Consider the following 26,406-nt stretch of genomic DNA (forward strand, 5'->3'; position numbering starts at 1 on the left):
GTACCACAATGTTCTTTGCATCACTATTTATAATAGCCAGGACATGGAAGCAACCTAATTGTGCATTGACAGATGAATTGATAAACAAGATGTGGCACATATATACCATGGAATATTACTCAGCCATAAAAAGAAATGAAATTGAGTTATTTGTAGTGAGGTGGATGGACCAAAGTCTGTCATACAGAGTGATGTAACTCAGCAAGAGAAAAACAAATACCATATGCTAACACATATATATGGAATCTAAAAAAAAAGAAAAAAATGGTTCTGAAGAACCTAGGGGCAGGACAGGAGTAAAGACGCAGATGTAGAGAATGGACCTTAGGACACGGGGAGAGGGAAGAGTAAGCTGGGATGAAGTGAGAGAGTGGCAGTGACATATATACACTACCAAACGTAAAACAGATAGCTAGTGGGAAGCAGCCACATAGCACAGGGCAATCAGCTCCATGCCTTGTGACCACCTAGAGGGGTGGGATAGGGAGGCTGGGAGGGAGACACCAGAGGGAGGGGATATGGGGATATATGTATATATACGTATGGCTGATTCACTTTGTTATACAGCAGGAACTAACACACCATTGTTAAGCAATTATACTGTAATAAAGATGTTTAAAAAATATGCACAACGTTTTAAATAAAAACAACAGGTTAACGTGAGTATTGGTGTGATGGCTCTTAGATAATATGATTGGGAAGTTCCCAAAGGATATGACGTTGAAGATGAGGCCTAAAAACTGAGAAGGTACTAGTTCTTCAAAGAATGAAGAAGACAGACATGGATAATACAGCAGCCTGCAAGAGGTCCCTGAAGCGAGAAAAGTATCTTGGAATGTATGAGAAATAATGTCTTAGAAAATGGTCAAGAGAGGAGGGGTAGTTGAAATGTAGCAGGAATGGTCTAACTATATCTGCAGTACAATGCTACATTCTGGTTACCCCTTTTTAAAGAAGGCATTGGAAAAAAGGAGTCTGTCTATGAGAGAACAGAATAAACAGGATGAAAGAGATACAGAAATCATGCCCTATGAGAAACAGAAGTAATTGCATATTCAATATCAATGAGAGATGGCCTGGGTGACCAGGGATGGTAGTTGATACTGTCGTATTTTCTCCAAAAGGCTGACATGGTAAAGAATGATATGATTTGCTCAAATCAATACAAGTTTCCAAGAGTAGAGCGTTAAGGGGACAGAATGTGGCTTTATAGAAAGGAGAAAGTTCTAACAATTTTTCTTGTTCAACAAAGGAATCAACTCTTTCCCTCCAAAGAAGTGCAGTGGCCAAGCTGAGGCTATATAATGCCTTGCCAAGAACACTTTATTAGAGATTTCTGTGTTGGCTTCTGCTGTAGATTAGATGACACCTCAAAATCATCCAATTCTTAACCGCTACAGATCTGTAATATTGTTGTATCCAAAACAAATAGTTACAATATGGCCTGATTCGCAAGAAAAACAGATGCTGAGAATTCAGCACCAAAGACAGTGCTTCAACAGGTGGGACTGACCTCGTCATCTGTAAGAAAGCATAGATGGGTAAATGGGATATTGGGTTGGCCCCAAAGCTCGTTCGGGTTTTTCCATAAGATGCTATGGAAAAACCCAAATGAACTTTTGGGCCAACCCAATACTAATCTGATCAAAATTCCAAACGCAAGTGCCTGTGAAGAACTCACACTTCATGGAAGCGCCTGTGAGGACTCTGAGGACCATGCTTCATAGTGGACATCATACTCGGACTCTCCATGGTTTTTATAGGGCTGGATTAAATGACTCCACATTTATAGAGTTCACTGTAGAGTCTGTAAAATGTCTTTACTCCCATCCTAATAATAGTCAAGATTTAATGAGTGACCTCCACATTTCTAAACCTAATGACTAATTATTTGACACACGATTTTACTTATTTATTTTTGGTCTCTCCCCTGCTAGAATGTAAATGCTACGAGGGCAGGGATTTTTTGTCTGTTTAGCTTGCTGCTTTATTCCCAGCACTTAAAAAAGATGCCTTTTTTTGGGGGGGGGGACATAGAGTGTGTGCTTGCTAGATGTTTCCTTAATTAATTAATCAGTCACATCTAACTCTTTTAATAGGTTACTTAAAAGTCACAGTTACTAGGGTTTTGTGTATAGGCAGTCTGATGGTAAAGGCTGACTATTTAGGCACTCTGCTAAGCTGAAAAAACATCTTTACTATTCACAGAATAAATATATCTGAACCCTAAAATTCTCTTACTCTGTTTTGACTGAAACTTGTAGACGGGATCGGAAGCAATGAAATTGACTGACAGTAAATCATTCAACCTTGCCCACAACCATCCTGCAACAAACGGCCATTTCTGCTTTCCTTTAATTTTTTAAATGTAATATAACTTTGCCCTAACCTTTGTTTTTAATCTTCTAGTGATACAGATTTGCTGAATTCTGGTTTTTACTTGACTCAAGACATTTTACCCCTTTCTGAAGGGAGTAAAGCATCACTTAAAAAAAATATATAGTGCTTCTGTTTCTGGCCTGCTTTACAGTTGCTGATTTCCATGTTTACTTATAGTTTCCTTTATTTCTCCCCCTTTTCTTTGCAGATTGTTGTCTTCTGGCTTTTCTATGATAGATTGGAAGGCTGCCTTTATGTTCCAAAAAAGTATACCTAAAAAAAATCTTAGTATCAAAAATAAAATAGTCATTTGCTATTCTATCCTGTCTAAAGTGGGATAATTAGCAGATTTTTATTTACATTCATCAATCCTCCAACTCTTTCTTAGTTTTTGTTGACATAAGAGTGAATTACAGACCCAGATCACAACTGTTAACTTTGTACATCATACATCTTTTCTTTAAGTAATTGCTTTTAATATTAACCTCTTTGTAACATGTTTAGAGCAATTATTTAGCATTAATGTGATATTTAAGTTTCCATGCTCACTTGGGTCTTTTTATTTCATATTTCTCTATTCTCGATTTCTTTATTTTGATTCATTGCTTGGTCAGCTGCTCCTTGAATGATTTATTAGAAGCAGGACCTGTGGGACCCTCAGGATGGTGAGAATGTCTTTCTGATGCATTTACACAAGAACAACAACTTGGCTGGTAAGAAACGTGTGGGTTATAACATCTCCTCAAAAATCCTCCAGGCTTAACTGCATTGTCTTCCGCCCTTTATGATATGGTGAAATCTGAGGGGGCCAAGCAGAGATGTGTTAGACCGAGAATGACTTTCCTGCTCCTGTGTCCCTTTCACCCAACTCTTTTCGGTAAAACTTAATACTACACAGTAATTTGAAAGGGTGTGTGGTTTTTCTCTTGCTAGAAAAATGCAATACTCTGAGTGCCAGCTCCCACAGCTTTTTCCTCTCTGTTCCTGTGAGGCCGACTATACCCTCAAGACAGCTGGCGTAAGCACCCATCCAGTTCCATTCCTGCTCGTGTTTCATGACAGCAAACCTTAGTTCCCAAATGGGTGTACACACGGGGTGGGATCAGAGGCATGACTAATTAAATGGCTTTATCTCGGAAGCAGTAGTAGAAACTGCTTCTTAGATGAGGCAGCTTCACAGTGGGGTGACTTTTGCCCAATGGCAAAACCGCATGTCTTGAAAACGGTTTCTATTATACGATGTCTGGGGGGCAAGACCTCCAGCAATCCTCCTGCCTCATCTGCTGTTCTTCTAGGACCCACCATGCTCAGGTTGGGGAAATCTCTCCTGGGGTCCATTTTCTAGTTCCCTGGGTTCTACAAACTTGGTCTGTTGCTGGGTTTTCAGGAGAATCTTGGTAGGAATGCGATAGCAGGTGAGTTGAATGAAGCTATGACTCTGCTCCACAGCGTGGAAACCCAACAGCACCTCTCGATATGTTGCCAAGAGGAGGGAAAGCCATCCCTTCTCAGGGTTGTGCTGAACCAAGAAACTGGGTCATATGGGATGCAGAGAACCAAGAAGAAGATGAGCTCCCAGATGCTTCTGGCCATCTTTATATGTCTTCCTCCACAATACATCAGAGTGTTGCATGCAGAGGTAAGACCAGACGGACAGGTGGAAGGCAGTCTGGCTTCTTTTTGTAGTTTTATACTCTCTGTAAGGAATGTTGCTTGAACCAGTAATGAATGCAGAACTGAAATACCAATGTGGAATCTAAATGGGTATGTGGACATTTTAAATGTTAATTAGTTTCGCAATCCAGGTTTCTCATAAGGTAATGACTGCCACTGACAGACTAGACTACCTTGGCCACAGGCTGTTCTGTAAGAACTTTAGCAAATCTTGCTTCTGTCTCAGCTTTCCCTTCTCCAGTGAGCCTCTCACTTCTCCAGAAACACTGTGGAACATGGCACATAAGATTCCCTTACATTTATAGAAGCTCTTTGAGGGCACATACTACATAATCTTAATATGAACTATCGCGTCTAGCAAACGTCACTGTTCATTATCTATTTGTTGAATGAAATATGGCAACCTGAAACAAAACATGTCCACAAAAGCATCCTAGACAGAAAATACTTGAGTATAAGAGGAACTTAAAGATAGTTAGCTTGCGAACGTAAGACCAGATGGGTCTGTGTGTATAGAGGGGAAGTGAATGGTGGAAAAGTTCTTATGTAACTGAAGAAAAATGCCACCTGAGAAGGTGATTGCACTGGTTCTATTGGGACCTAAAAGTATGGATCAAGAGCAATGGGTAGAAACTACAATAAACGATATATTTAAGTCAGTTAAAAAAAAAGCTTTCTTAGAGCCACAGCCTCCACAAAGATCAGCAAAGTTACCACATAAAGAAGTGAGTTCTCTGTCATTGGAGGTATTCAAGAATAAGCACTAACATCATCAAATAAATGCTGGAGAGCATGTAGAGAAAAGGGGACCCTCCTACCCTGTTTGTGGGAATGTAAATTGGTGGAGCCACTATGGAGAACAATATGGAGGTTCCTTAAAAAACTAAAAATAGAGTTACCATATGATCCAGCAATCCCTCTCCTGGGCATATACGCAGAGAAAACCTTAATTCAGAAAGATACCTGCATCCTAATGTTGATAGCAGCATTATTTACAATAGCCAAGACATGGAAGCAACCTAAATGTTCATCATTTGAATGGATAAAGAAGATGTGATATATATGTATATATACATACATATATATATATACACACACACACACACACACACACACACAATGAAATACTACTCAGCCATAAAAAAAAATGAAATAATGCCATTTGCAGCAACATGGATGGACCTAGACATTATCATACTAAGTGAAGTAAGTCAGCAAGAGAAAGACAAGTATCATATGATATTACTTATATGTGGAATCTAAAAAAATGATACAAATCAACTTATTTACAAAACAGAAATAGACCCATAGACATAGAAAACAAACTTATGGTTACCAAAGAGGAAAGGGGTTGGAGGAGTTTGGGATTAACAGATACATTACTATACATAAGACAGATAAAAAACAAGGTACTACTGTATAGTGCAGGGAACTATTTACAATATCCTGTAATAAACCATAATGGAAAAGAATATGTATATATAACTGAATCACTTTGCTGTACACCAGAAAGTAACACAACATTGTAAATCAACTATACTTCAATTAAAAAAAGGAATAATTATTAACATCAGTTAACTGTGATATTGTAATATTGACTGAAGCACTGTTTTGTACGTAGGGGGAGGGAGGGAGATATTGGATGACCTTTCAAATCCTTCACAGCCCCGTGATTTTGTAATGTTATGACTGGCACTCCTCAGTAACCAAAAAAATCTTTGACACAAAAAGGTTACCTTGTCTTCGGGAGAAAAATACTTCCTAATGTGACTAACGGTAATGATAAAGGGGTTAGCAGTCACTGATTAACTAAAACATGTTTAGTGCATTAATAGATATCAAATTTATAGGTATTCTTTTATAGATGAGGAAATTAAGCCTTAGATCTGCATATGATTTGCCCAAGTGAAACACCTTTCTATCCTCTAATACAGGGGTCTCAGAATTTTTTTCTGTAAAGGGCCATATAGTAAATATTTAGGCTTTATGCAGCATACAGTCTGTCTCAACTACTCAAGTGTACTGCTGGAGCATCAAAGCAGTTACAGACCATGGAAACGAATAGGCGTCACTGTATGAAAAACCAAAAGCCAAAAACCAACAACGCTTTACTCACAAAAAAAGGCATGGGTCAGGATGATTTGGTCCACGGGCCTTAGTTTGTCAACCTCTGCTCTAAAGTCATGCTGCCTTCTCATTTAAGAATGGAAAAACAAGGCAAGACATGGCCTCCATGTGGCCATACTTACTCCATTTGCTTTGCTGAGTGCCTGGAAGTAGATGCTGTAGCTTTTCAGAGGGGAAAGAGGTGGGTTCCAGTAGCCATTGTATGTCTTGTTGTCACCCACTGTAAATGGCTGGGTGACAGGCAGGTTGGCAGGCTTCAACTCAGCAGCAAAGTAGTGTAGAGAATCGAGGCTGGAGGCATTCCTATAGCTCACCGGCACCGAAAAGCACTCAATGATGTCAGCTGCCCTCCGTGACTTCTGAAGTCGCTCCTCCTTGACAACCAGCTGATAAACACTGGACGGGAAAGAGGAGAGGCAGATGAGCAACCCCCTGGAGGGATGAACTTTTATCATCGTCACTTCTGTCTGCAACTTAAACCTCCCTCCTGAGCTTCAGACTTATAAACCCGCTGCTTTGTAGAAACAGATTTCCATTTAGATGTTCCAATGCCAGCTCACACTGCGTATGTCCAAAAATGCAACTCAGTTTCAACCCCTACAAACCTGTATGCTCCTCTTCTCCATTTCTTTCCTTAGTGAGGGTAGCACTGCTCATCAAGTGGCCAGATCGTGAAGACGGGGCTCATTCTCATTTCCTGCATCCTTGGTTTGCACTCTGCTTTGATCAACAAGTTCTGTTGACTTGATATCAGCAATCTGAACCTGTCCCTCCCTTTTTTTCTCCTCCCATCAAACTGCTGAGGTTGGGCACTTCCCCACCTCTTAGCTGAACTCAGCTAGTCTCTTTGCCTCTAATTGATTGGATCAACTCACCAGTCAATCCACTGACCTTCCTGAACATAAACACTGTCCCTCTTCAAGCACGTTCACAGGCTCTCCATTCTTCAAACGAGACAATCTAGACTCCTCATCCTGACCTTTGGGGCACTTTGTCTGGCTTCTAGTCTACCCCTCAGACAGTCTTATGGTAAACCCCTCATTGCAGCTGCAGCAGACCCCATGCTATCGCACAAATCTCCTTTGGATCCCAGCCTATGCCATCACCAGTTCGTGCTTCCTCCATCTGCAATGCCCTCTCGTTCAACTTCTGCCTGTGGAAGCCTTTCTCTAAAGGCTAAGCCTATCTTTCATCTCCTCTATGAAGCCGGTATAGATCCTCCAAATCTGAATGACTTTCCCCCTACTTCGCTCCTCCACTGTTCGTTAATGGCTATCTGCTCGGGACGGCAATAACATAAGCATGGAACTGCTGTTTCTAGGTCTAGACTGTGACCTTTTAGGCAGTGGAAGTTGTGGCTTTGTTATCTCTGTATCACTCTCCTCCATCCACATACTGCTCAGCAGGTTGCCTGATACCTACATAGTGATCAGTGAATGCCTGTTCAAATGGACCAAATTGAACTAAAATTGAAAATAAGCATGAAACCCAACCTGACAGGATGCAGAAACCCTAATCAAGATAAACAGTGATTCTTCTGAGCTCCTGTCTAGGGATCTCACACATTCCCTTCAACTTAGAAGGACTGTAAGAAGGTGTTAACGTGTGAAGAGAGATGACGAGCCTTTTTAAAACACCAACTGTATGCCAAATGTGTGGGCTCCTTTTATAAAAGTTATCCTAAATTTCGTGAGTTTTGATAACATTTTACTATCTCTTCAAATGCCCACAGTTTGTAGTTCTCTTGAATAAGCTCTTTTTTTTTTTAAGATCTTTATTGCACATATCTCTGGCACTCACGATTTAAGCCAATTAGCCAAAGAGTACCTCCAGGAACTTTTGCAAATTAATGAAGTGATTGCAGCAATGGCCTCAAACCAATCATTTAAAGATGACACAGTGAACGAACACACGGTTTATAAAAATGGAACGTGGTGAGTGCTACCATTCTTCAATCAGACTACCCATCTACAGACACTTGGTTAAGAAGCACAACTTGGTGGAGACAGAGGTACAGGATTATTTAATTAAGGAAAAAAGGCTACAGAGGGACTGACCCAAGGAAACATGACACAATCAATGTGTCAAGCCTTCCCCTGGATCTCCTTGAGCATGGGGATGGTCAGCAATGTGGATGGGAAACAAATGGGCATGTGAGTGCTGCCCCTGGATGAGTGATATGGGAATGGAGGTGAGCAACAGCTCAATGAGATGCCTGCTATCTGCTGTGCACATCTGGACAAGAACTCAACAGCCCAGAGCGCATGTGAGTGACATGTGAGTGAATGTGGCCAACCTCTCTGGGAGTACAAACTATATCTGAGTATGAACGATGTCCAAATGAGGATCTGTAGGACCTGGGTGTCTGAAAGCTGAGCGAGCATGTATACTCTCTGAATGAGTGGGGGTAACATCCAGACAAGTGTGAACCTGAGTGTTTGGACACCTAAATAAGTGTGTATGAAATCTGAGTGAGTGTCTCCAACAGCCCAAAGTGTGTGTATGTATTTGTGTGTGTGTGAGACATCCAAATGTGTATATAAAACTGAAGTCAACAGGGCTTCCCTGGTGGCGCAGTGGTTGAGCGTCCGCCTGCCGATGCAGGGGACACGGGTTCGTGCCCTGGTCTGGGAAGATCCCACATGCTGCGGAGCGGCTGGGCCCGTGAGCCATGGCCGCTGAGCCTGTGCGTCCGGAGCCTGTGCTCCGCAATGGGAGAGGCCACAACAGTGAGAGGCACGTGTACCACAAAAAACAAAAAAACAAAAAAACTGAAGTCAACAAATAATTAAATTAAATTATGACTTTAATATTCATCCTATCCTCAACTCTGAGGTCTTTTTCAATGGTACCATCACTATGTTTATCAGGTCAGTTAAGCTCAAAACAGTCCCTGAAAAACAGCACAAAGACCCAAGTCCCAAACTGAGGTCATGGGGTGAGAGTGGAGGAGCACCTATGCCAGTTTTCAGGACCTGTATTCCTTTACATATAACAAGAATCTCGAGTAAAACTGAAGCTGGCTAGTGTGCTAAGGACTACTTGTTGAGGGTCCATTACTCATGTGACTCTAATCTATGAGGGAAAGGGCAAAAAGGAATTAAGAGAAAAGGAGCAACAGCCTCTTGGGTTCACCTGTCCATGCTTGCAATAGCACCTACAATACTCTACGCTGGGCTTGGGGGGCACTCAACCGATCCAGCCCTCATGTCCTCTTGACCAGGTCGGGAGGGACCAACAGCCTCATCCCTAGAAGCAGGACGTTGAAAAGAGCTATGGGTCCCTGTTTTCCCCTGAGGCCCAGCCTATCCCTAATCACCACTCGGGTTAATCCCACCCACACGAGAAGACCTCTGTCTCTGTTTCTCAGCCCAGAACTCTCATGCCACCCTTGAATCCTTCTGTCATCCTTACCCCAAAACCTTGGGAGCTTCACTGGGGCTGGATTCCACTCCCTAGAATCATTCTGTTGTCCCTGTCCCTCCGATAATGGGATGGATCAAGAAGCGTCGCAAGGCTGGCCCGAGGGCTGCCCATGAGTGGCATGAGATTCTGCAGTCATGGACAGCCAAGCAGTGGGGTCTTTGCTGAGCTCTTACACGTGAATGCTGTCAAGGGCTACAGAGAGAGGCAAATCATCTCTCCAGGGGTCAGCCTGCGACCCCACTGCCCCCTCCTCCCCACCAATCTGATTATTGAGGACTCACTTGTCAATTCAACCAAACTCAGCAGCCCGATTACAGATGAGGAAACTGAGGCTGAGCGCCACATGGGTATCAAACAGCAGCAAAAGTAGAAATCCAGACCCACGGTCAGTTCAGTATCCTTTCTTTTTCTCTACCTTCCTTCTTCTTCCATAAGCCAACAAAATGTGCAGAGGGCCTTCCAAGCATTTTGTTTTGTTTTTTTGCTTGGTAGCTGCAATTGCATAGCTCTATTCCACCCAGCCTCGTCTGAAATCACAAAGACTAGCAAAGGACATTTTTGGGGTTAAACTGTGCCGTCAACATATGGTTCACATACAATTGGGACCAACGTGCCAGAGCACACCCAGCAGCTTCCTGAGGCCCACTGTGTCTGTAGTCTGTCCATGCAGAGGCAAATCTACAACTGCAGCCAGAAAGCTGTAAACCATTTCGTCATATAAATCTTTTTTTGCCAGGGAATGCAGCCTCTCTCAAAGATCTGGGAGTTCTGACTAAGGGGAAGGAGGTAAGAAATGGCCGAGCAAGTTATGCGACTTTCCTGTCCCTGAACTACATACTGTAGGAGGCGGTGGGAGAAAAACGAGAGAGGGGACATTATTTTTGTTTCTGAGGTAACTTCATTCTCATCAGCCTTCTCTTGAAAATATATTTATCGAAGCTCTTTTCAGCTCGCTGGTGATGATTAAATCATACCTAAATGAGACTACCCACTCTCCCCAGCCCAAGTCATTATCTCTAGTGCAAAATAAGTGGTTAGAATAAACTATTCAGGATCATTTGTAAAATGACAGGATTTTTTTTAAGTAGAAAATTCCTGATAGTACGAGAATAACTTATTCTTTTCTACGCTTACCTCACAACATACAATGTTTACTCATACATTTCCCCCTCCTGTGATACCTTCTCTATTTCTCCCAATGAGAAGGTGGACATTTATGACCACATTTTCTGCATAATTTATTATAAGGGTCTCTTCTTTCAGGACCCTGAAAGCTAGGCTGCAACCTCACCTCAATGCATAAGGCCAAGGGGCATTTGTACCTCTTTGACCTCCTTAGCTTTGGTTTCCTCACCGTCAATGTCCATTGTTCATCCTCTTTCTACAGTGACTGATACGCTCCCTCCCCTCTCCTCCCTGACTCTTCAGACCCAGGCTTGCCAGCAACTTCTATATTTTAGTTTCAGTGTCTCCTGAGACAAGAATACTCTACTCTGGTCCAAAGTCCAAGACCCCAGCTCGTAGAGGTCAATAGCCTTAGATGCCTTTAAGAGCAAAACCTGCAGGAACCTCTGCAGGCTTTGGAAGAACCCTGCCGTGGACTCTCATGCCTCCTCTGCTTCCCGAATTAACAGTTTAGAGGATGACTCACGCTCCTCTGACCAGGTACCACTGAGGGGCACCAGGGACCTATCAGACCCATGCCTCCATCATAGACACATCCTGTGGCGCCCTTTCTATATCCAGGGAAGATGTTTCCAGCCAGAGGCTGTATCCATTCAGAATGTTGAAGTCAGAAGACAGATAGAGGGTATGCTGCCCAACTTCAGAAAGTGGCATATTTGAGCCAATGTTCTCCCAGAAATAGGTTTTAGTTCAAGTTCTTCTAGAAACAGACCCTCAGCTAAAGTTTCAATGCAAATAATCTGTTAAAGAAGTGGTCCCAGGAGAAACCAGTAAGGGAATGAGGGAAGAGGAGAGAACAGGGCAGAAGCTAAGTAAGAATATGATTTCAAGGCAAGGTCCCAGACTCAATCTGATCCCATAGGGAGCTCCGGAGCATAAATTGTACCCCCCAGTTTGTCTTATCTCAAGCCAAGGGTATTTGAGCCTCTGATACCAATCAGTTATTGGTTATGGACCCTCCTGCAGAGACAAACTCCCAGGTACTCCCAACTTTGTGGGTCAAACAAGGTGGCTCTGGTAGCCTAACGGCAACCCTTCAAAGATGGTCACGGTCAAGGGCCATTTGCATCAAAGCGCATAGAATATGGAGGATGGGCACATTGCAGGAAAGGGGAGATGAGGGGACCTCTATGAGCACCAACAGTTCCCCTACAGGGCACCTATGACCAATGACCACATGGGACTTGCATAAAAGCAGGGATCCAGTTAGGCAAAGTATTTTTCAACCTTTGTTTTCAGCCCAACTCTGCTGAGGCATATGGTAACATTCCATCAATCACAGTGGCTTCTCCACCAAGATTTCTTTTTTTTTCTTTTATAATATTATTTATTTGTAAATTTGATTTACTTTTATAGCTGAAGTAAGTATAGTATTATACTTTTATAGTTATATAAGAGCCACAGGTACAAGGAGTTGATAAATATGTACAAGTATAAAATATCTAAGTAAGTGTAAAATAAAAATAGTTTTAAGTCCAGTGGAAGCCCCTTCAGGCAGCTCCCACATCCTTTGGTGGCCCCGCTGATCACTGAGCACACCCTTGCTTGTAGGCACCACAAGATGTTCAAGGTTCACCTGTGCCCTCCTTCCCTGGAACCATAATCAGGCACTTCTGGGCACCAAGTAAGCTCATTGTACTGTTATACAATTGCTTCTATGCCCTTCAACTGGACAGAATTAAGGAATACAGTTTTTAATTGAAGTATAGTTGATTTACAATTTTGTGTTAGTTTCAGGTGTGCAGCAAAGTGATTCACTCATACATATGTGTGTGTGAATTCTTTTTCAGATTCTTTCCCATTATAGGTTATTACAAGATATTGAATATAGTTCCCTGTGCTATACAGTAGGACCTTGTTGTGAAATACCTTTTTAAACATCGTAAGTTCATACTGATTAGTTCATACTGGTATTGCCAATTCAAATCCAGTAATATAAGATTCTTCGTTACCTTTCCCATATTTGTTTTTCCAAATTCCTACACCAAGAACCCTCATTTTCAATATCAATATTTTACTCATATACATTGTCACATGACACACACAAAATAGTTTCACAATTAACTCATCAACACTACAACCAACCTCAAAACTTATAAGTACAGTTCAAGATTTCTGAACTGCCCTGCTCTAGTTCCCTCCCAGATGGTTCAGTCCTAAAGCCATTAGACAGGGCAGAGCAAGCAGGCATCTGTACATGACGGGGGAAGCCATGGTGGCCCAGAGTAGGGAGTGGAAGCCCACCCAGCATCTCTGAGTCTGTTTCTGGAAGAACCCAACCTAAAAGACCTCTATATGCCTCAACTTCCTCATATTTAAAAATCAGGGTGTGGGCCTTCTTGAATGGTGGAGTGAGGAGCTCAGCACATTCTCTCTCCAAAGAGCAATGATTAAACTGAACAGTATTAGCAACGATAACAATTTTAGTAGTGACTGGAGGAAAATTTATAGCCTTAAATAACTATGTTAGAAAAGAAGAAAGATCTCAAATCATTAATCTAAGTATCTACCTTAAGACAGTAGAAAAATAAGAGCAAACTAAACTCTAAATAGGCAGAAAGAAAACAAGAATAAAAATTAGAGTGAAAATCAATGAAAGAAAAGTTGGTTTTTGAAAAGATCAACATAATTGGCAACTCTTTCTCTACACTGATCCAAAGACAAAGAGCTATGACATAAACTAACAAAATCAAGGATGAAAGAGGAGGCATCACTACTGAGCCTATAGAAATTTTAAAAATTACAAGGGAATGCTATGAAAAACTTTATGCCAAATAATAGACAACATAGATGAAACAGATAAATTCGTAGAAAGACAACTTGCCAAAATTGACTCATGAAAAAATAGAAAATTTCAATATACTCATAACAAGTAAAATAACTGAATTAGTAATTAAATTCTTCCCTCAAAAAGCCCCGCCCATATGGCAAATATTAAAACAATAAATAGTTCTGATATCCAGAAAATAGGAAATGCATCCTGACTCATTCTGTGAGGCCCTGATATCAAAACCAGAGTAATACATTACAGTGAAAGTAAACTACAGCATTATCCTTCATGAATATAGATCTAAAAAATATTTAACCAAATATTAGCAAACTAAATCTAGCAACATATGAAAAAGATTATACATCATGACTAAGTGAGATTTATTACAGGAATGCAAGGTTGATTTAATATCCAAAATCAATTAATACAATATACCATATTTTTCAAATAAAGGGAAGAAACATCATGATAATTTCAACAAGTTCAGAAAAAATATTTGAAAAAAATCCAATGCATATTTATGATAAAAAAGTACTAACAAACTAGGAATAGAAAAAAACAACTTTCTAAATTTGGTAAGTCCATCTACAAAATACATAAAACTAATATCATACTCAAGGGTAAAAGATCAAATGCTTTCCCTTTAAAATCAGGAATAAGACAAGGACATCTGTTTAACATTGCACTAGAGATTCAAGCCAATAAAATAAGGCATTGTCCTAGAGATTCTAGTCAGTGAAGCTAGTTAATTCATTAATTAAAGGTACCCAGATTTGAAAGGAAGAAGTAAAACTTTTTACTTGCTGGTGACATTATTCTGTATGTAGAAAATTCTAAAGAATACACACACACACACAACTTGAAATAAAACAATTTCAATAAGGTCACAAGATAATAAGACCAATATACAAAAATGAATTATCTTTATCACTAGGAAAGGACAATCTGAAAATGAAATTAAGTAAACAATTCTATTCACAATAGTATCAGAAAGAATACCTAAAATAAATCTAAACAAAAGATGTAAAATACTTAGACACTGAAAAGTATAAAAAACTGCTGAAAAAAATGAAGAAGATCTAAATAAATGAAGAGACAGTGCCTGTTTATGGATTGAAATAGTCAATATTGTTAAGATGGCAATTCTCAACAAATTTATCTATAGATTTAAAGCAATCTCTATCAGAATCCCAGAAGACTTTTCAAAAAAACAAGCATCTGATAAATTGGATGTTATCAGATTAAAAAAAAAATTGACTTCAAAAGACACTATTAAACCAATGAAAAGACAAGCTACATATTGAGAGAAAACATTTGAAAGGTATGCAAGGTATGCAAGGTATGATGACATATCTAACATACATAATGACACAATACAACTCAATAATAAAAACACTAACAACCCAATTTAAAAATTGGCAAAAGATTTGACTAGACATTTCACTAACGATAAAATACAAGTGGTTTATAAACTCATGAAACGATGGTCAACCTTAAGAGGTGTGGCCAAGATGGTGGTGTTGGAAGACCCTGAGCTCAGCTCCTCCCATGGGCACACCAAAATTACAACTATTTACAGAGTAGTTATCTATGAGAATGACCTGAAGACTAGCAGAAAAGATTTTCCACAACTAAAGATATAAAGAAGGAATCAAACTTATATGTGGAATCTAAAAAATAATACAAATGAATATATATGCAAAACAGAAACAGACTCACAGATACAGAAAACAAACTAGTGGTTACCAAAGGGAAGAGGCAAGGGAGGAGGGGCAAAGTAGGGGTATGGGGTTAAGACATACAAATTACTATGTATAAAATAGATAAGCAACAAGGATATATTGTACAGCACAAGGAATCACAGCCATTATCTTATAATAACTTTTAATGTAGTACAATCTGTAAAAATACTGAATCACTATGCTGTATACCTGAAACTAATATAATATTGTAAAGCAACTATACTTCAATAAAAAAATTTAAAAAATAAAAAAAAAGAACAAAAGAAAATAAGACAACAACAATTAAAAAGAAACCACTCCCCTCCCCACTTAGAACAGCTATCAGTAAAAAGACAGACAATTGCAAGTGTTGACAAGGGTATTGGAAAACTGGAGCTGTCATACATTGCTGTGAGAAAGTCAAATGGTGCAGTCACTTTGGAAAATAGTCTGGAAGTTCCTTAAAAAGGTAAACATAAAGCTACCATTCATCCAGCTATTCCATTCATAAATACTTATCTATGTATGTCTATACATAAACTTGTATACAAATGTTAATAACAGTATTATTCATAATAGCCAAAACACTAAAACAATCTAAATGTCTATCAAGTGGTGAACAGATAAACAATATGTGGTATATCCATATAATGAAATATTATTCAGTAATAAAAGAAACAATTTACTAATATACTCTACAGTACAGATGAGGGTCAAAAATATTATGCTAAATGACAGAAGCCAGATGAAAAACACTTTATATACTGTATGATTCCACTCACATGAAATGTCAAGAAAATGCAAATTTATAGAGACAGTAATCAGATTAGTGTTTGCCTGGGACTGCAGGTGTGAACAGGAATCAACTGCACTCAGGCACAGGGTATTTTATGGTGTGATGAAAATTTTCTAAAATGGGACCGTGGTGATGGTTGCACAACCCTACAGATTTACTGAAAATCATTGAATTGTACACTTAAAACTGACTGAATTTTATGGTATGCAAATTATACCTCAATAAAGCTCTTAATGAAATGAGGGAAATGGACTGAGTAATCCTGAATGTTCTTTCTCCCTTCCAAAGAGTCTGTGCTTTAGTATTCAATGATGCACACATTTCAATACAGAAACGCTATGATAAACTTTCGGCATAATTGTACAAGATGGGCTAAGAAACAAGTGTGAGCTTTGTAATCCCCAACAGAATATAGCTTTGCAATTACATTCCGCACCTTAAAGGTCACTTGGAACTATGAAACTGAAATTTACAAAGATATGTCTTAGTTAGCCAACCTTTACTCCAAGGGTCTGGGAATTCCTGTTTTTGTTCACGATTTGCTTAGTCACAATAGCCATTAGAGGAGGCAAGGAAATGGGGAGAGGAATACATTTGCAGTTTATCATCAGAATACGTGCATGTGCATCTTTCCCTGGCTTCTGACTAGCTGTGTGATCTACTGCCCACTCTTTCATGTACTTACTCATTTATTCATCAGGTTATTTATTGTATGACTACAGTGTAGCAGGTTAAAATTTGAATGTAATATGGCCCCTGGGCACTGGGAGCTCAGAACTGAGATGGGGGAAACATATATTAACTGTTCAGTACAGTTCAATATGGGGAGGGCAGAAGGAGGAACCTGGCCAGGGAAGGATTCTGAGAAGAGGGTTGCTTACAGGATAGTGTGAGGGTTAAATGGGATAGTGTGTCTAGAACATTCTTTCTACAGAGTAGAGTGCTTTTCCTAAAAGTTGGCTGGAGCCAAAACAACTGCTGCATGCATTATTATTACAGTGTTATCAAATTAGACCACAAAGATTTGCCTTGTTTTCCATTTGGACTCTTCTCCTGTGATTGAACTGCACTTAATACATTTAACAAAAGTGGATTTTGAGTAGAAATTTAAAGGAAGAAACATATGTTGTGTAAAGGGGCCATAACAATTCAAATGAAGAGTTCAAATTAAGTTTTAATTATTATCAGATAAAATCAAAAGAAACCTTAAAAGGAGAAAACAGACAACCATCTCATGATGGCTAGAGTGCCTTATCTTCTTCTCAAATATTTAAAAGAAGTATAACTAGCATTAATTGAGCATGTACTTACTGGGGTGGAGATATTTTTTAAACCATAATGCAGAAGACTTAGCCCTCATGTATTTTCTCTTAATCACTGGTCCTCTCTCATTCACAATACCGTACATAAGCAACTCCCATGGTTCTAATTTCAATACATATCCAGAATCTGACCACTTCCATCACCTCCACAGCTACTACCCTATCAAGCCCCCATGATCTCTTGATTGGATTACTGCCATAGCCTACCAACTGGTCTTCCTGCTTCCAATCTTGCCCCCAACAATCTCAAAACAGTGGCTGGAGTGACCCTTTAAAAACATGACTCAGGTCACGACACTCCTGTGCTCAAAGCCCCGCTATGCCTCCCACCTTGTGTAGAGTAAAAGGCAGCATCTTTACAGTGTCTCCAAGGTCCTCTGTTATGAGGCCTCTTTGCTGTCCTTTGAATACCCTATAGGCATGTTCCCATCTTAAGGCCATCACATTTACTATCCTTGATCCCTGGAATGCTCTTCCCTCAGATATACATAACCCTTGGAAGACTTGCTTCTTCACCTCTGCTGGAGAAGTCTTACATGATCGCTGTATTTAAAATATCAACCTTGGGACATCCCTGGTGGTCCGGTGGGTAAGACTCTGTGCTCCCAACGCAGGGGGCCCAGGTTCGATCTCAGGTCGGGGAACTAGATCCCGCATGCATGCCGCAGCTAACAGCCCGCATGCCGCAGTTAAAAGATCCCACATGCTGCAACTAAAAGATCCCACATGCTGCAACTAAAGATCCCACGTGCTGCAACAAAGATCCCACGTGTTGCAACTAAGACCCAGTGCAGCCAAAATAAATAAATAAATAATTTAAAAATTATATATTAAAAAAATAAAATAAAACAGCAACTCCAACCACATTATACCCTGTCCCACTTCACTGCTTAATTTTTTTTTTTTGTGTGGTATGCGGGCCTCTCACTGTTGTGGCCTCTCCCATTACGAGCACAGGCTCCGGACACACAGGCTCAGCGGCCATGGCTCACGGGACCAGCCGCTCCGCAGCATGTGGGATCTTCCCGAACCGGGGCACGAACCCGTGTCCCCTGCATCAGCAGGCGGACTCTCAACCACTGCGCCACCAGGAAAGCCCTCACTGCTTAATTTTTCTCCATATCATTTACCGTCGTCATGCCGGCTCTGTGTGTGTGTGTGTGTGTGCGTGTGCGTGTGTATATGTGTGTGCACCTAAGAGGTTAAGTCATTTAAAGAGACAACTGTAAGCACTGCAAATGTCAACCTTCCTTTTCGGAAAAAGCAACTGGATAGATATGGGGACAGTTATATTTAGATGGATGGCCTTATTTTAGTGACCTTTACTGCACCAAAAAAGCAAGGTTGAGGTTTTAGTTCTGGCTTTACCACTCACTAGCTCTGTCTGACATGCTGAGCAAGTCATTTCACCTCTAGAACTTGTATCTAAAGTGGGATAATTCTGGCCAATGCAATAAGACACAAAACAGAAGAGATATACATTTTAGAGAGGAAAGCAATTTATCATCATTTGTAGATAATATGACTGTGACCTAATATGTTGAAGAGAATCAAGTGAAAGATTTTAAAATTAATAAAAGAATTCAGTAAAGTGGTTTGATAGAATATAGAGATAAATAAACTGTACAACATGAAAAACAAGCTAGAAGAGGTAAGGGAAAAACCCTTTTAGAATAGGATCCTTTAAAAAATAGCTAAGGATAACACAAATAAGACATGTACAGGCCTGACTTGGGAAAGGAAAAGAAAAAAAAAAAAAAACTCTACTGAGTGATATAATATCTCCAGTCCCTAGCACAGGGCTTGGCACAGTGGGTGTTAAATAATTGTGCTGACCTAAAGATGAATAAACGGACAGAAATGCTAAAGCCCTGGATGAAAGCATCACATATTGTAAAGATGTCAATTCTTGCCAAACTACTGTTTTTTTCTTTGGGAAAAAGCAAATAGTATAAAATAGGAGGTCAGTTAGGTGACAGTTTGATGCCCCGAAGATGTAGATGACCTCAATTTTGAAATTCTAACAATGTCAATGGGATTATTTTGGTTTGTTTGTTTAAAATAGGAAACATAGTCCAGCACTTATTTTTAAACAGAGGAATATGAGTGAAAAACCACTACTAGATGTTAGAGGATATTATGAAGTTAAAATAATTAAACCATGGGTACTGGAGTACGATTAAAAGAAAACGAAAGAGGGATGTGTGTGTGTGGGGTGTGTGTGTATGTGTATGTGTATGTGCGAATTTTATATATAGAAATAGAAGCAATGCAAGGCAATGGAAAAGAGAAAATTTTATCAATAAATAGTGTTGGGAAAATTCCATAATTATGAGGAAAAAAAGCACCAAATTTAAGACTTCACCATATACGACAAACCGTATTATATTCAAACAGTTCAAAATTTAATTTGTTTCCTGAAAAATTTCAAGATGACTACGGCAGTCAAATGCAACGTGTGATTCTTGATTGGATACTGCACTCAATTTCTTGAGTGTGATGACTGCACTGTGGATATGTAGAAGGCTGACCTTTTTCTGAGGAGATACAGACTGGAGGCTTTAAAGAGTCATGATTACTACAACTAACCTAGCAAGCATTTCAGAGATCAGGAGAAGAGACATAAAGTAAATTGACAAAATATTTACAACTGGTGAATCTGGGAGAAGGATATAGGGATGTTTATTGTGCCATTCTTGTAACAGCCTGTAGATCTGAAATTCGAAAAAAATAATCTGGAGTGGCAAAAATCTTTTTCAGCTTAACAAGAGAACAACTCACAAAAGAGAAAAGAAAAAGGCTGTGTATGTATACATTTGAAATGTCTGAATTTATGAATAAAAATAAAACAAAAACTTATGAAAGCTACTCCCAGAAAATATGATAGAGAAGGAAATAATATTTTAATACTTAAGTGATCATATTTGGGATGGAGGATCAAAATGTCAAGGGGCATTCACAAAAATCAATAAATTCTCTGTATATGGAAAGGTATACATTATATTACCTCTGTATAATGAGATGGAACCAGATGTTATTGAACCAAAATTCTAAACAAATAAAAACTTCCAGTTGGGGAAAATAAGAACTTTCCTAAGTAACGCTCATATCAAATAGGAAATCAAAACCACAATTTCATATACTTTAGAACTATTACAATGAGAACAATGATGTTTAATGTCTATGGGATAGGACAAAACCTGTTTTCAGAATCTGAAAAGCCATTATTAAACAAAAAAGAAGGACAATAAATTAATTAAGCATTCCATAAAAAAGAAAATTAGAATAAACAACACTGGAGCCAGATGGCTTTTCCAATGATTTCTTTCAATCTTTCAACAACTGATAATTTCCATGTTATGTAAGCAATTACATAAGACAGAAAAAGACGGAGAGATTCTCAAATTGTTACAAACTATTCTTTTAATATGCTATTAAATTGGTTCCCCATAAACAGGTCATTTACCTCAGGTACCCAGACAGATTTAGTAATACAAAAAAATCTAGGAAAATAACACATAAATAAGTCCAAGTAGAAAACCAATATGATCATATGAATAGATGCTAAAAAGGCATTTGATAAAATTTAATATCCATTTCTGATTTTAAAAGGCACGAAGATAAATGATGCAATAGAGATATTTTTTATTATGTTTAAAAATAACTATTTCAAACCTACCACTAACATCACACATAAGAAAAATTTACTGGAGGATAAGTCTTGGAGGTTGCAGTAACACAAAGCTCTACCCAAACATTGCCCAAAAAGCTCTACCCAATGCAACAAAACATAAAACCAAAATAAGAGATATTACAACTGTAAAGAAGGACACAAAATTTTCATTATTCACAGATGATGTGATTATTAGACTGGTAAACTAGATACTAAAATTTAATTAAAGAAACTCACAAGAGGTTTCAGCAAATGAGATGGATAACACACACACACTCTCACACAAGGTTTCCCTAAATACCAGCAAATCCCAGGTAGCAGACATAATGGTGGAAAGGTAACAGAAAATACCACAATTTTAACAAGGTAGCTCTTGATGTCATCTACGTGGAGGAATCGAGGCAGATTTCCTGAGAAATAGTGAAGACTTGGGTGGATAGACTTGCCCTTTTTCAGTGTGGAAAAGTTCATGCTCATGTAACCACTTCGGATTAAGCAAGAGTTTTAAATCAGTTAAAACTAAATTCCATTGGGGATTATTTAGGGAACATGACAAAGTGATTTTAAAATTCACAGGAAGACAGAAGTGGGTGAAAATAGCTAAGAACATTTGGAACAATAAGAATCATTAGGAGGACCAGATATTAATATGTTTTGTAAAGCTGTAATTAAAATGGGTGGTGCAGACACAGGGATCAATTAAGAGAAAGACCTAATGGAACAGTGTAGGCAAACCAAGAATATAGTGGCATACCCACAAACACACACACACAAACACACAGAGGCAGCATCACAAGTCAGCAGTACTGCAAGAAGTAGTCAATAAATGTGGAGAGGACCTGTTGACAATTTGGAGAAATAAAATAAGATGTACCCAAAAAACATCATTAAAATGTTAAAATGATAATATAATAGCTACTATGATACGTGGCAAAAGTAGTATGCAACATTGTAAGGGAGGATCAACTTAATTTTTTAATTTGGTAAAGAAAAATGAGAAAAACCCATCCCAAATGTTAATATTTTATGATGGATCATAATGACTTTTTCCTTTTTAAAATTTTTTCTATAATTTCTATAAGCTTATATTATTTTGTCAGGAATCTAAATTAAACTATTTTAAATGAAATGATAAAATAAAGTCATACTTATATTCACTACCTCAGTATTATGAATGAGGATCAAAGATAATGAGGAATATGAAAGAACTTTGAAAATGATCATTTAATATCATATACTACAACTAGCTGTAGTATATCTTTAATTGACAAATGGCTTTCTGCACATGGGTGACATGGCATGGTCCATGCCGAATACACTTCTACCTCTCTGAGTGGTGTGACTTCGGAATTTTTAATAAATATACTCCACCCCTACCTAACTTCAGAGTGTTATTTTTCAGGTTCATTTTGCAAAGTATCATTTCAATCAATCAAGGATACAGTTAACGTATAAAGAAGAATTTATAATCACCACTGCCCAATAGCGCTATTAGCGAATGTTAATGGCTCATTTGAACAAAAACTTTAAAACAGCTTATGTAGACTTAAGTAATAAACAATGTTTAGGGCAAACAGTGCCTATCAACAACTGCTAGGAGAAGCAGAATGCTGTAAGACGTTGTTATTCATTGGTCCATGAACCAACAGCATCCTCATCACCTAGGAATGTGTTGGAAACGCAGAATCTCAGGCCCCATGCCAGATCTACTGAATCAGAATCTTCATTTTAAAAGATTTCAGGTTAATACATTTACATATTAAATTTTGAAAAGCCATAAAGTGAAAAAAAAAAAAAACCCTCTTTGGGGAACTGAAAATCTTCCTTTCTTATTTTGTTTTGTTTTTTAATAAACATTCTGAAGCTTTTTATGTCCCCCAGTGGAAATCCAGGCTGTTTCCCTCACTCCAGGTCTCCCAATACTGCCTTCTTCCTCAGATGTCCTGGGAAGCAACCCCTTTACCCTCCTGCCAAGTTCTCAGTTGAAATGTCATTGTTGTTTTCTAAAGTCATTTTATGTTGTGAAAGGAGCAAAGAAAAAAAAAAAAAGTTGAACAAGCCTAGCTCTGATAGGGAGTCAGTCTCCAGACTTCACGATTAAAACCCATAGTGATGCTTTCACAGAGGAAGCTGCTACAGCGGCTGTTTTTAAAACAGTAATCAATAGGGTGCCTTGGATTCTCTACTTGCAACAAAGACATTTGCTTAAGGAAAGGAAAGTGGCGAAAATCCTCTGAGCACTTTTTTTTTCCTATTTTATTTATTTATTTATTTATTTTAACATCTTTATTGGGGTATAATTGCTTTACAATGGTGTGTTAATTTCTGCTTTATAACAAAGTGAATCAGTTACACATATATATATATATATATCCCCATATCTCCTCCCTCTGAGCACTTTTTTATAAGACCATCTGAAATGAATTGTCCTCAAAAAGACCTTCTAAGCTCTAAAAAGCTAAATGGAATGATTATTAATTAACCATTAAACTAATCATAATAACTGGCATATTAGTGCCAGATAGGGCAAATAAATGCTATAGAAGAACAGTAACACCAATTAGAGGATTTTTCCTATGGGAAAATGTAACCCACTGATGAGGTTATTTGCAGGAATACAAATCACCTATGTGTGGAGAACTGTTAGGTGCCAGGTCTCCAGCTAACAACAGAATTGCCTGTGAATTCCAGAGCCCTACTAAGAATTTCTCGATGTAGGGCTTAGAAACATGAACTCTGAATAAGCTCACTGGATATTCTTATATACAACACGTTTCAGGGACCCTCCTGTGGAAGCCTTGCCCTGAATTTGTGATGTGAGGCAAAAAGACCCTTGGATACAATATCATCAATCTAACTTAGCAGTTCTCAAAGCGTGGTCTGTGAATGCCTTTACTGTTATTTTTTTAAATTATCGTATGTTTAAAATGTAGCTTTAATTTCTAATAGAGCATATTGATATTGATAGACAAAACCCAAATGAACAAAAGCTTAAGTGCTATGACCCTTTCAGTGGTTCTGCAATGTCAAAATGATTTTAATAGTGTACTACAACTTTATTTGCCTCTTCCACTCTGTCGATATTTGCACTGAATGCAAAGGCAATAGTGAGTAAAACTGCTGGTTTTACCAGCCGTGGTATGGTACCCAATTGTACTTGTATTTGTCACCACCACATAAAAATTTGCTATATAAAAACAAAAATGCCAGTTTTGCTTAAGAATGTCCTGGATGAAGCAGTAAAAAGTGTTCATTTCAACCCCTGAGTACACAGCTTTTTAATATTCATGTGACACAATAGGAAGTAAGCCTAAATCATGTCTTCTGCTTACTGAAGTACTACGGTTTCTTAAGGAAAAACATTTCTGTGATTGTTTGAGTTACATGCTAAACTAGTCACATTTTAATGAAGCACCATTTTTTTTTTTCTTGAAAGAATAACTAACACATTGTGGTTATTCCATTTGGATATTTGATAAACACCTCCAAAATAAATGAATTTTATCTGTCACTTTAAGGGACACTGATGGTATTTGTTCATAACTGAGCTTCAGGTGAGAATTATAATTTGGAAAACTTGTTGTCTGTCACTGTGAACTTAGGTTCCCAATACTTGAAAACTTTACTGATGAGATTTGGTGGTGATATTAGCAAATATAATGCTTTGATGTTGTATAATGCAATGTGTCAACATTTGGATGATTTTTATGGTTCAGTGCATTTTTTCAAATGACCAATGTATAATGTTACAAAATAAGGACAAAATATCAAGGATAAAAGATCCATTCAGTGGGCAACATAAACTGATACATAACTGATATGAGAATCCAGTTATCTTCTACAAGCCAGTCTTGAAAATATTAAATCCAGTTATCTTTTACAAGTCGGCCTTAAAAATATTTGCAAAAATGTGAACAGTGCACCTCTTCTCCCTAATTCATTTTAAAAAATATACATTGTTTATATTAATATGTAATGAGTTTACTATTATTTTTTTAAAAATATAATATGTTTAAAATGTAGCTTTAATTTCTAATAGGGCATATTGATATTGTTAGACAAAAGCCACATGAACAAAAGCTCTTTGGGACTTCATTATTTTTTAACAATGTAAAGGGGTCTTGGGGCCAAAAAGATTGAGAATCTCTGATCTAATAATACATTGAAAAAAAACAAAAAACAAAACAGAAGCGCTATCAAGATCCTCAAGGGTTTCTCACTCTTGGCACTATTAGAATTTTAGCTGGATGGTCTTTGTTGTAGGGGGCTGTCCTGTACATTGAAGGATGTTTAGCAGGACCGCTGGTCTCTATTCACTAACTAGATGCCAGTAGCAGCCCCTAGTCCCAAGTTGTAACAACCAAAGTTATCTCCAGACATTGCCTCTGGGGGCAAATTAACTCTGGTCAAGAACCACTGTCACTGCTATAGGTAAGTGGTTAAAGAATGTTAAAAATATAACTCACAAAAAAGAAATGTCAACAGTATAAAACACGGAAAAAAAAATCTGCTTTGCCAGTACACTGAGAAATTCGGATCAAAATGATATGTTCCCATTTAAAACCCATTCAATTATCAAAGTAAATGTAAATTATAATATGCCATCTCAGTGAAGTTATGGTAGAACACGTAGGATTATACAATGCCAGCAGCACTGTAAACTGATTCATCAAATTGGGGAAATAATTTGGCAAAGGCTTTCAAGACTCATAAACACCTTTATGACCTGGAAGTAGAAAGAGCACAGATTCTAAAAATCTGCATCAAATTTGAATTTTAGCTCTGAATCTTACTAGTTGTATGACCTTCCTTTAAATATTTAAATGATATTGGAGATCTAAAGACAATAATAATGTCCCATAAATGATTACTGTGAGAACTGGATTAGATAATAATGTAAGTAAACTTCCAGTTAAAAGTGGAAAATTTAATGCACTCTATTTACTTCCTCTCTCTCCTGAGACCTCACTAACATGATGGTAAAAGATGAAAAAGCATATAAATCTGCAAGGAAAAAAAGAACAGGAGAGGGGCCAGGAGAGGGGATGACAGGGTTCAACAAAATTCTGGAAGACTGAAAATGGTCAGAAGAGTGCTGTCTGTTGCGGCAGGACACAGAAAGTCAAATCATAAAGAGACGTGAATAAAAATGGAGTTGATTTGCCCAATGGATCTCAAGTGAGACTTTGGTCTTGTGGCAATAAAATGTGGAGGATGTGAAAGTGAAATGTGGGGCTGAAAACAGGGGTGTTGATCAAAGTCTATACCTGAAAGTATCAAACCCTGGAACATGGGCCTCTACATATCTACCCCCTACCCCTCAGGCAGGAAAT

At 38.4% G+C, this 26,406-nt stretch overlaps 1 protein-coding gene across 13 annotated transcripts in view; it reads right to left on the reverse strand.

Annotated features, from left to right (window-relative positions):
• Positions 1-26,406, reverse strand: part of PTPRT (protein tyrosine phosphatase receptor type T) — a 1,092,462-nt gene that overhangs the window by 246,949 nt on the left and 819,107 nt on the right. For all 13 annotated transcript variants that reach the window (XM_067708176.1, XM_067708171.1, XM_067708175.1 and 10 more), the window contains exon 12: positions 6,303-6,576. In XM_067708176.1, coding sequence (XP_067564277.1) covers positions 6,303-6,576 — 274 coding nt within the window. The remainder of the gene's footprint in view (positions 1-6,302; positions 6,577-26,406) is intronic.

Source organism: Pseudorca crassidens, chromosome 15 (genome assembly GCF_039906515.1).
Source record: "Pseudorca crassidens isolate mPseCra1 chromosome 15, mPseCra1.hap1, whole genome shotgun sequence".
NCBI classification, from domain to species: domain Eukaryota; kingdom Metazoa; phylum Chordata; class Mammalia; order Artiodactyla; family Delphinidae; genus Pseudorca; species Pseudorca crassidens.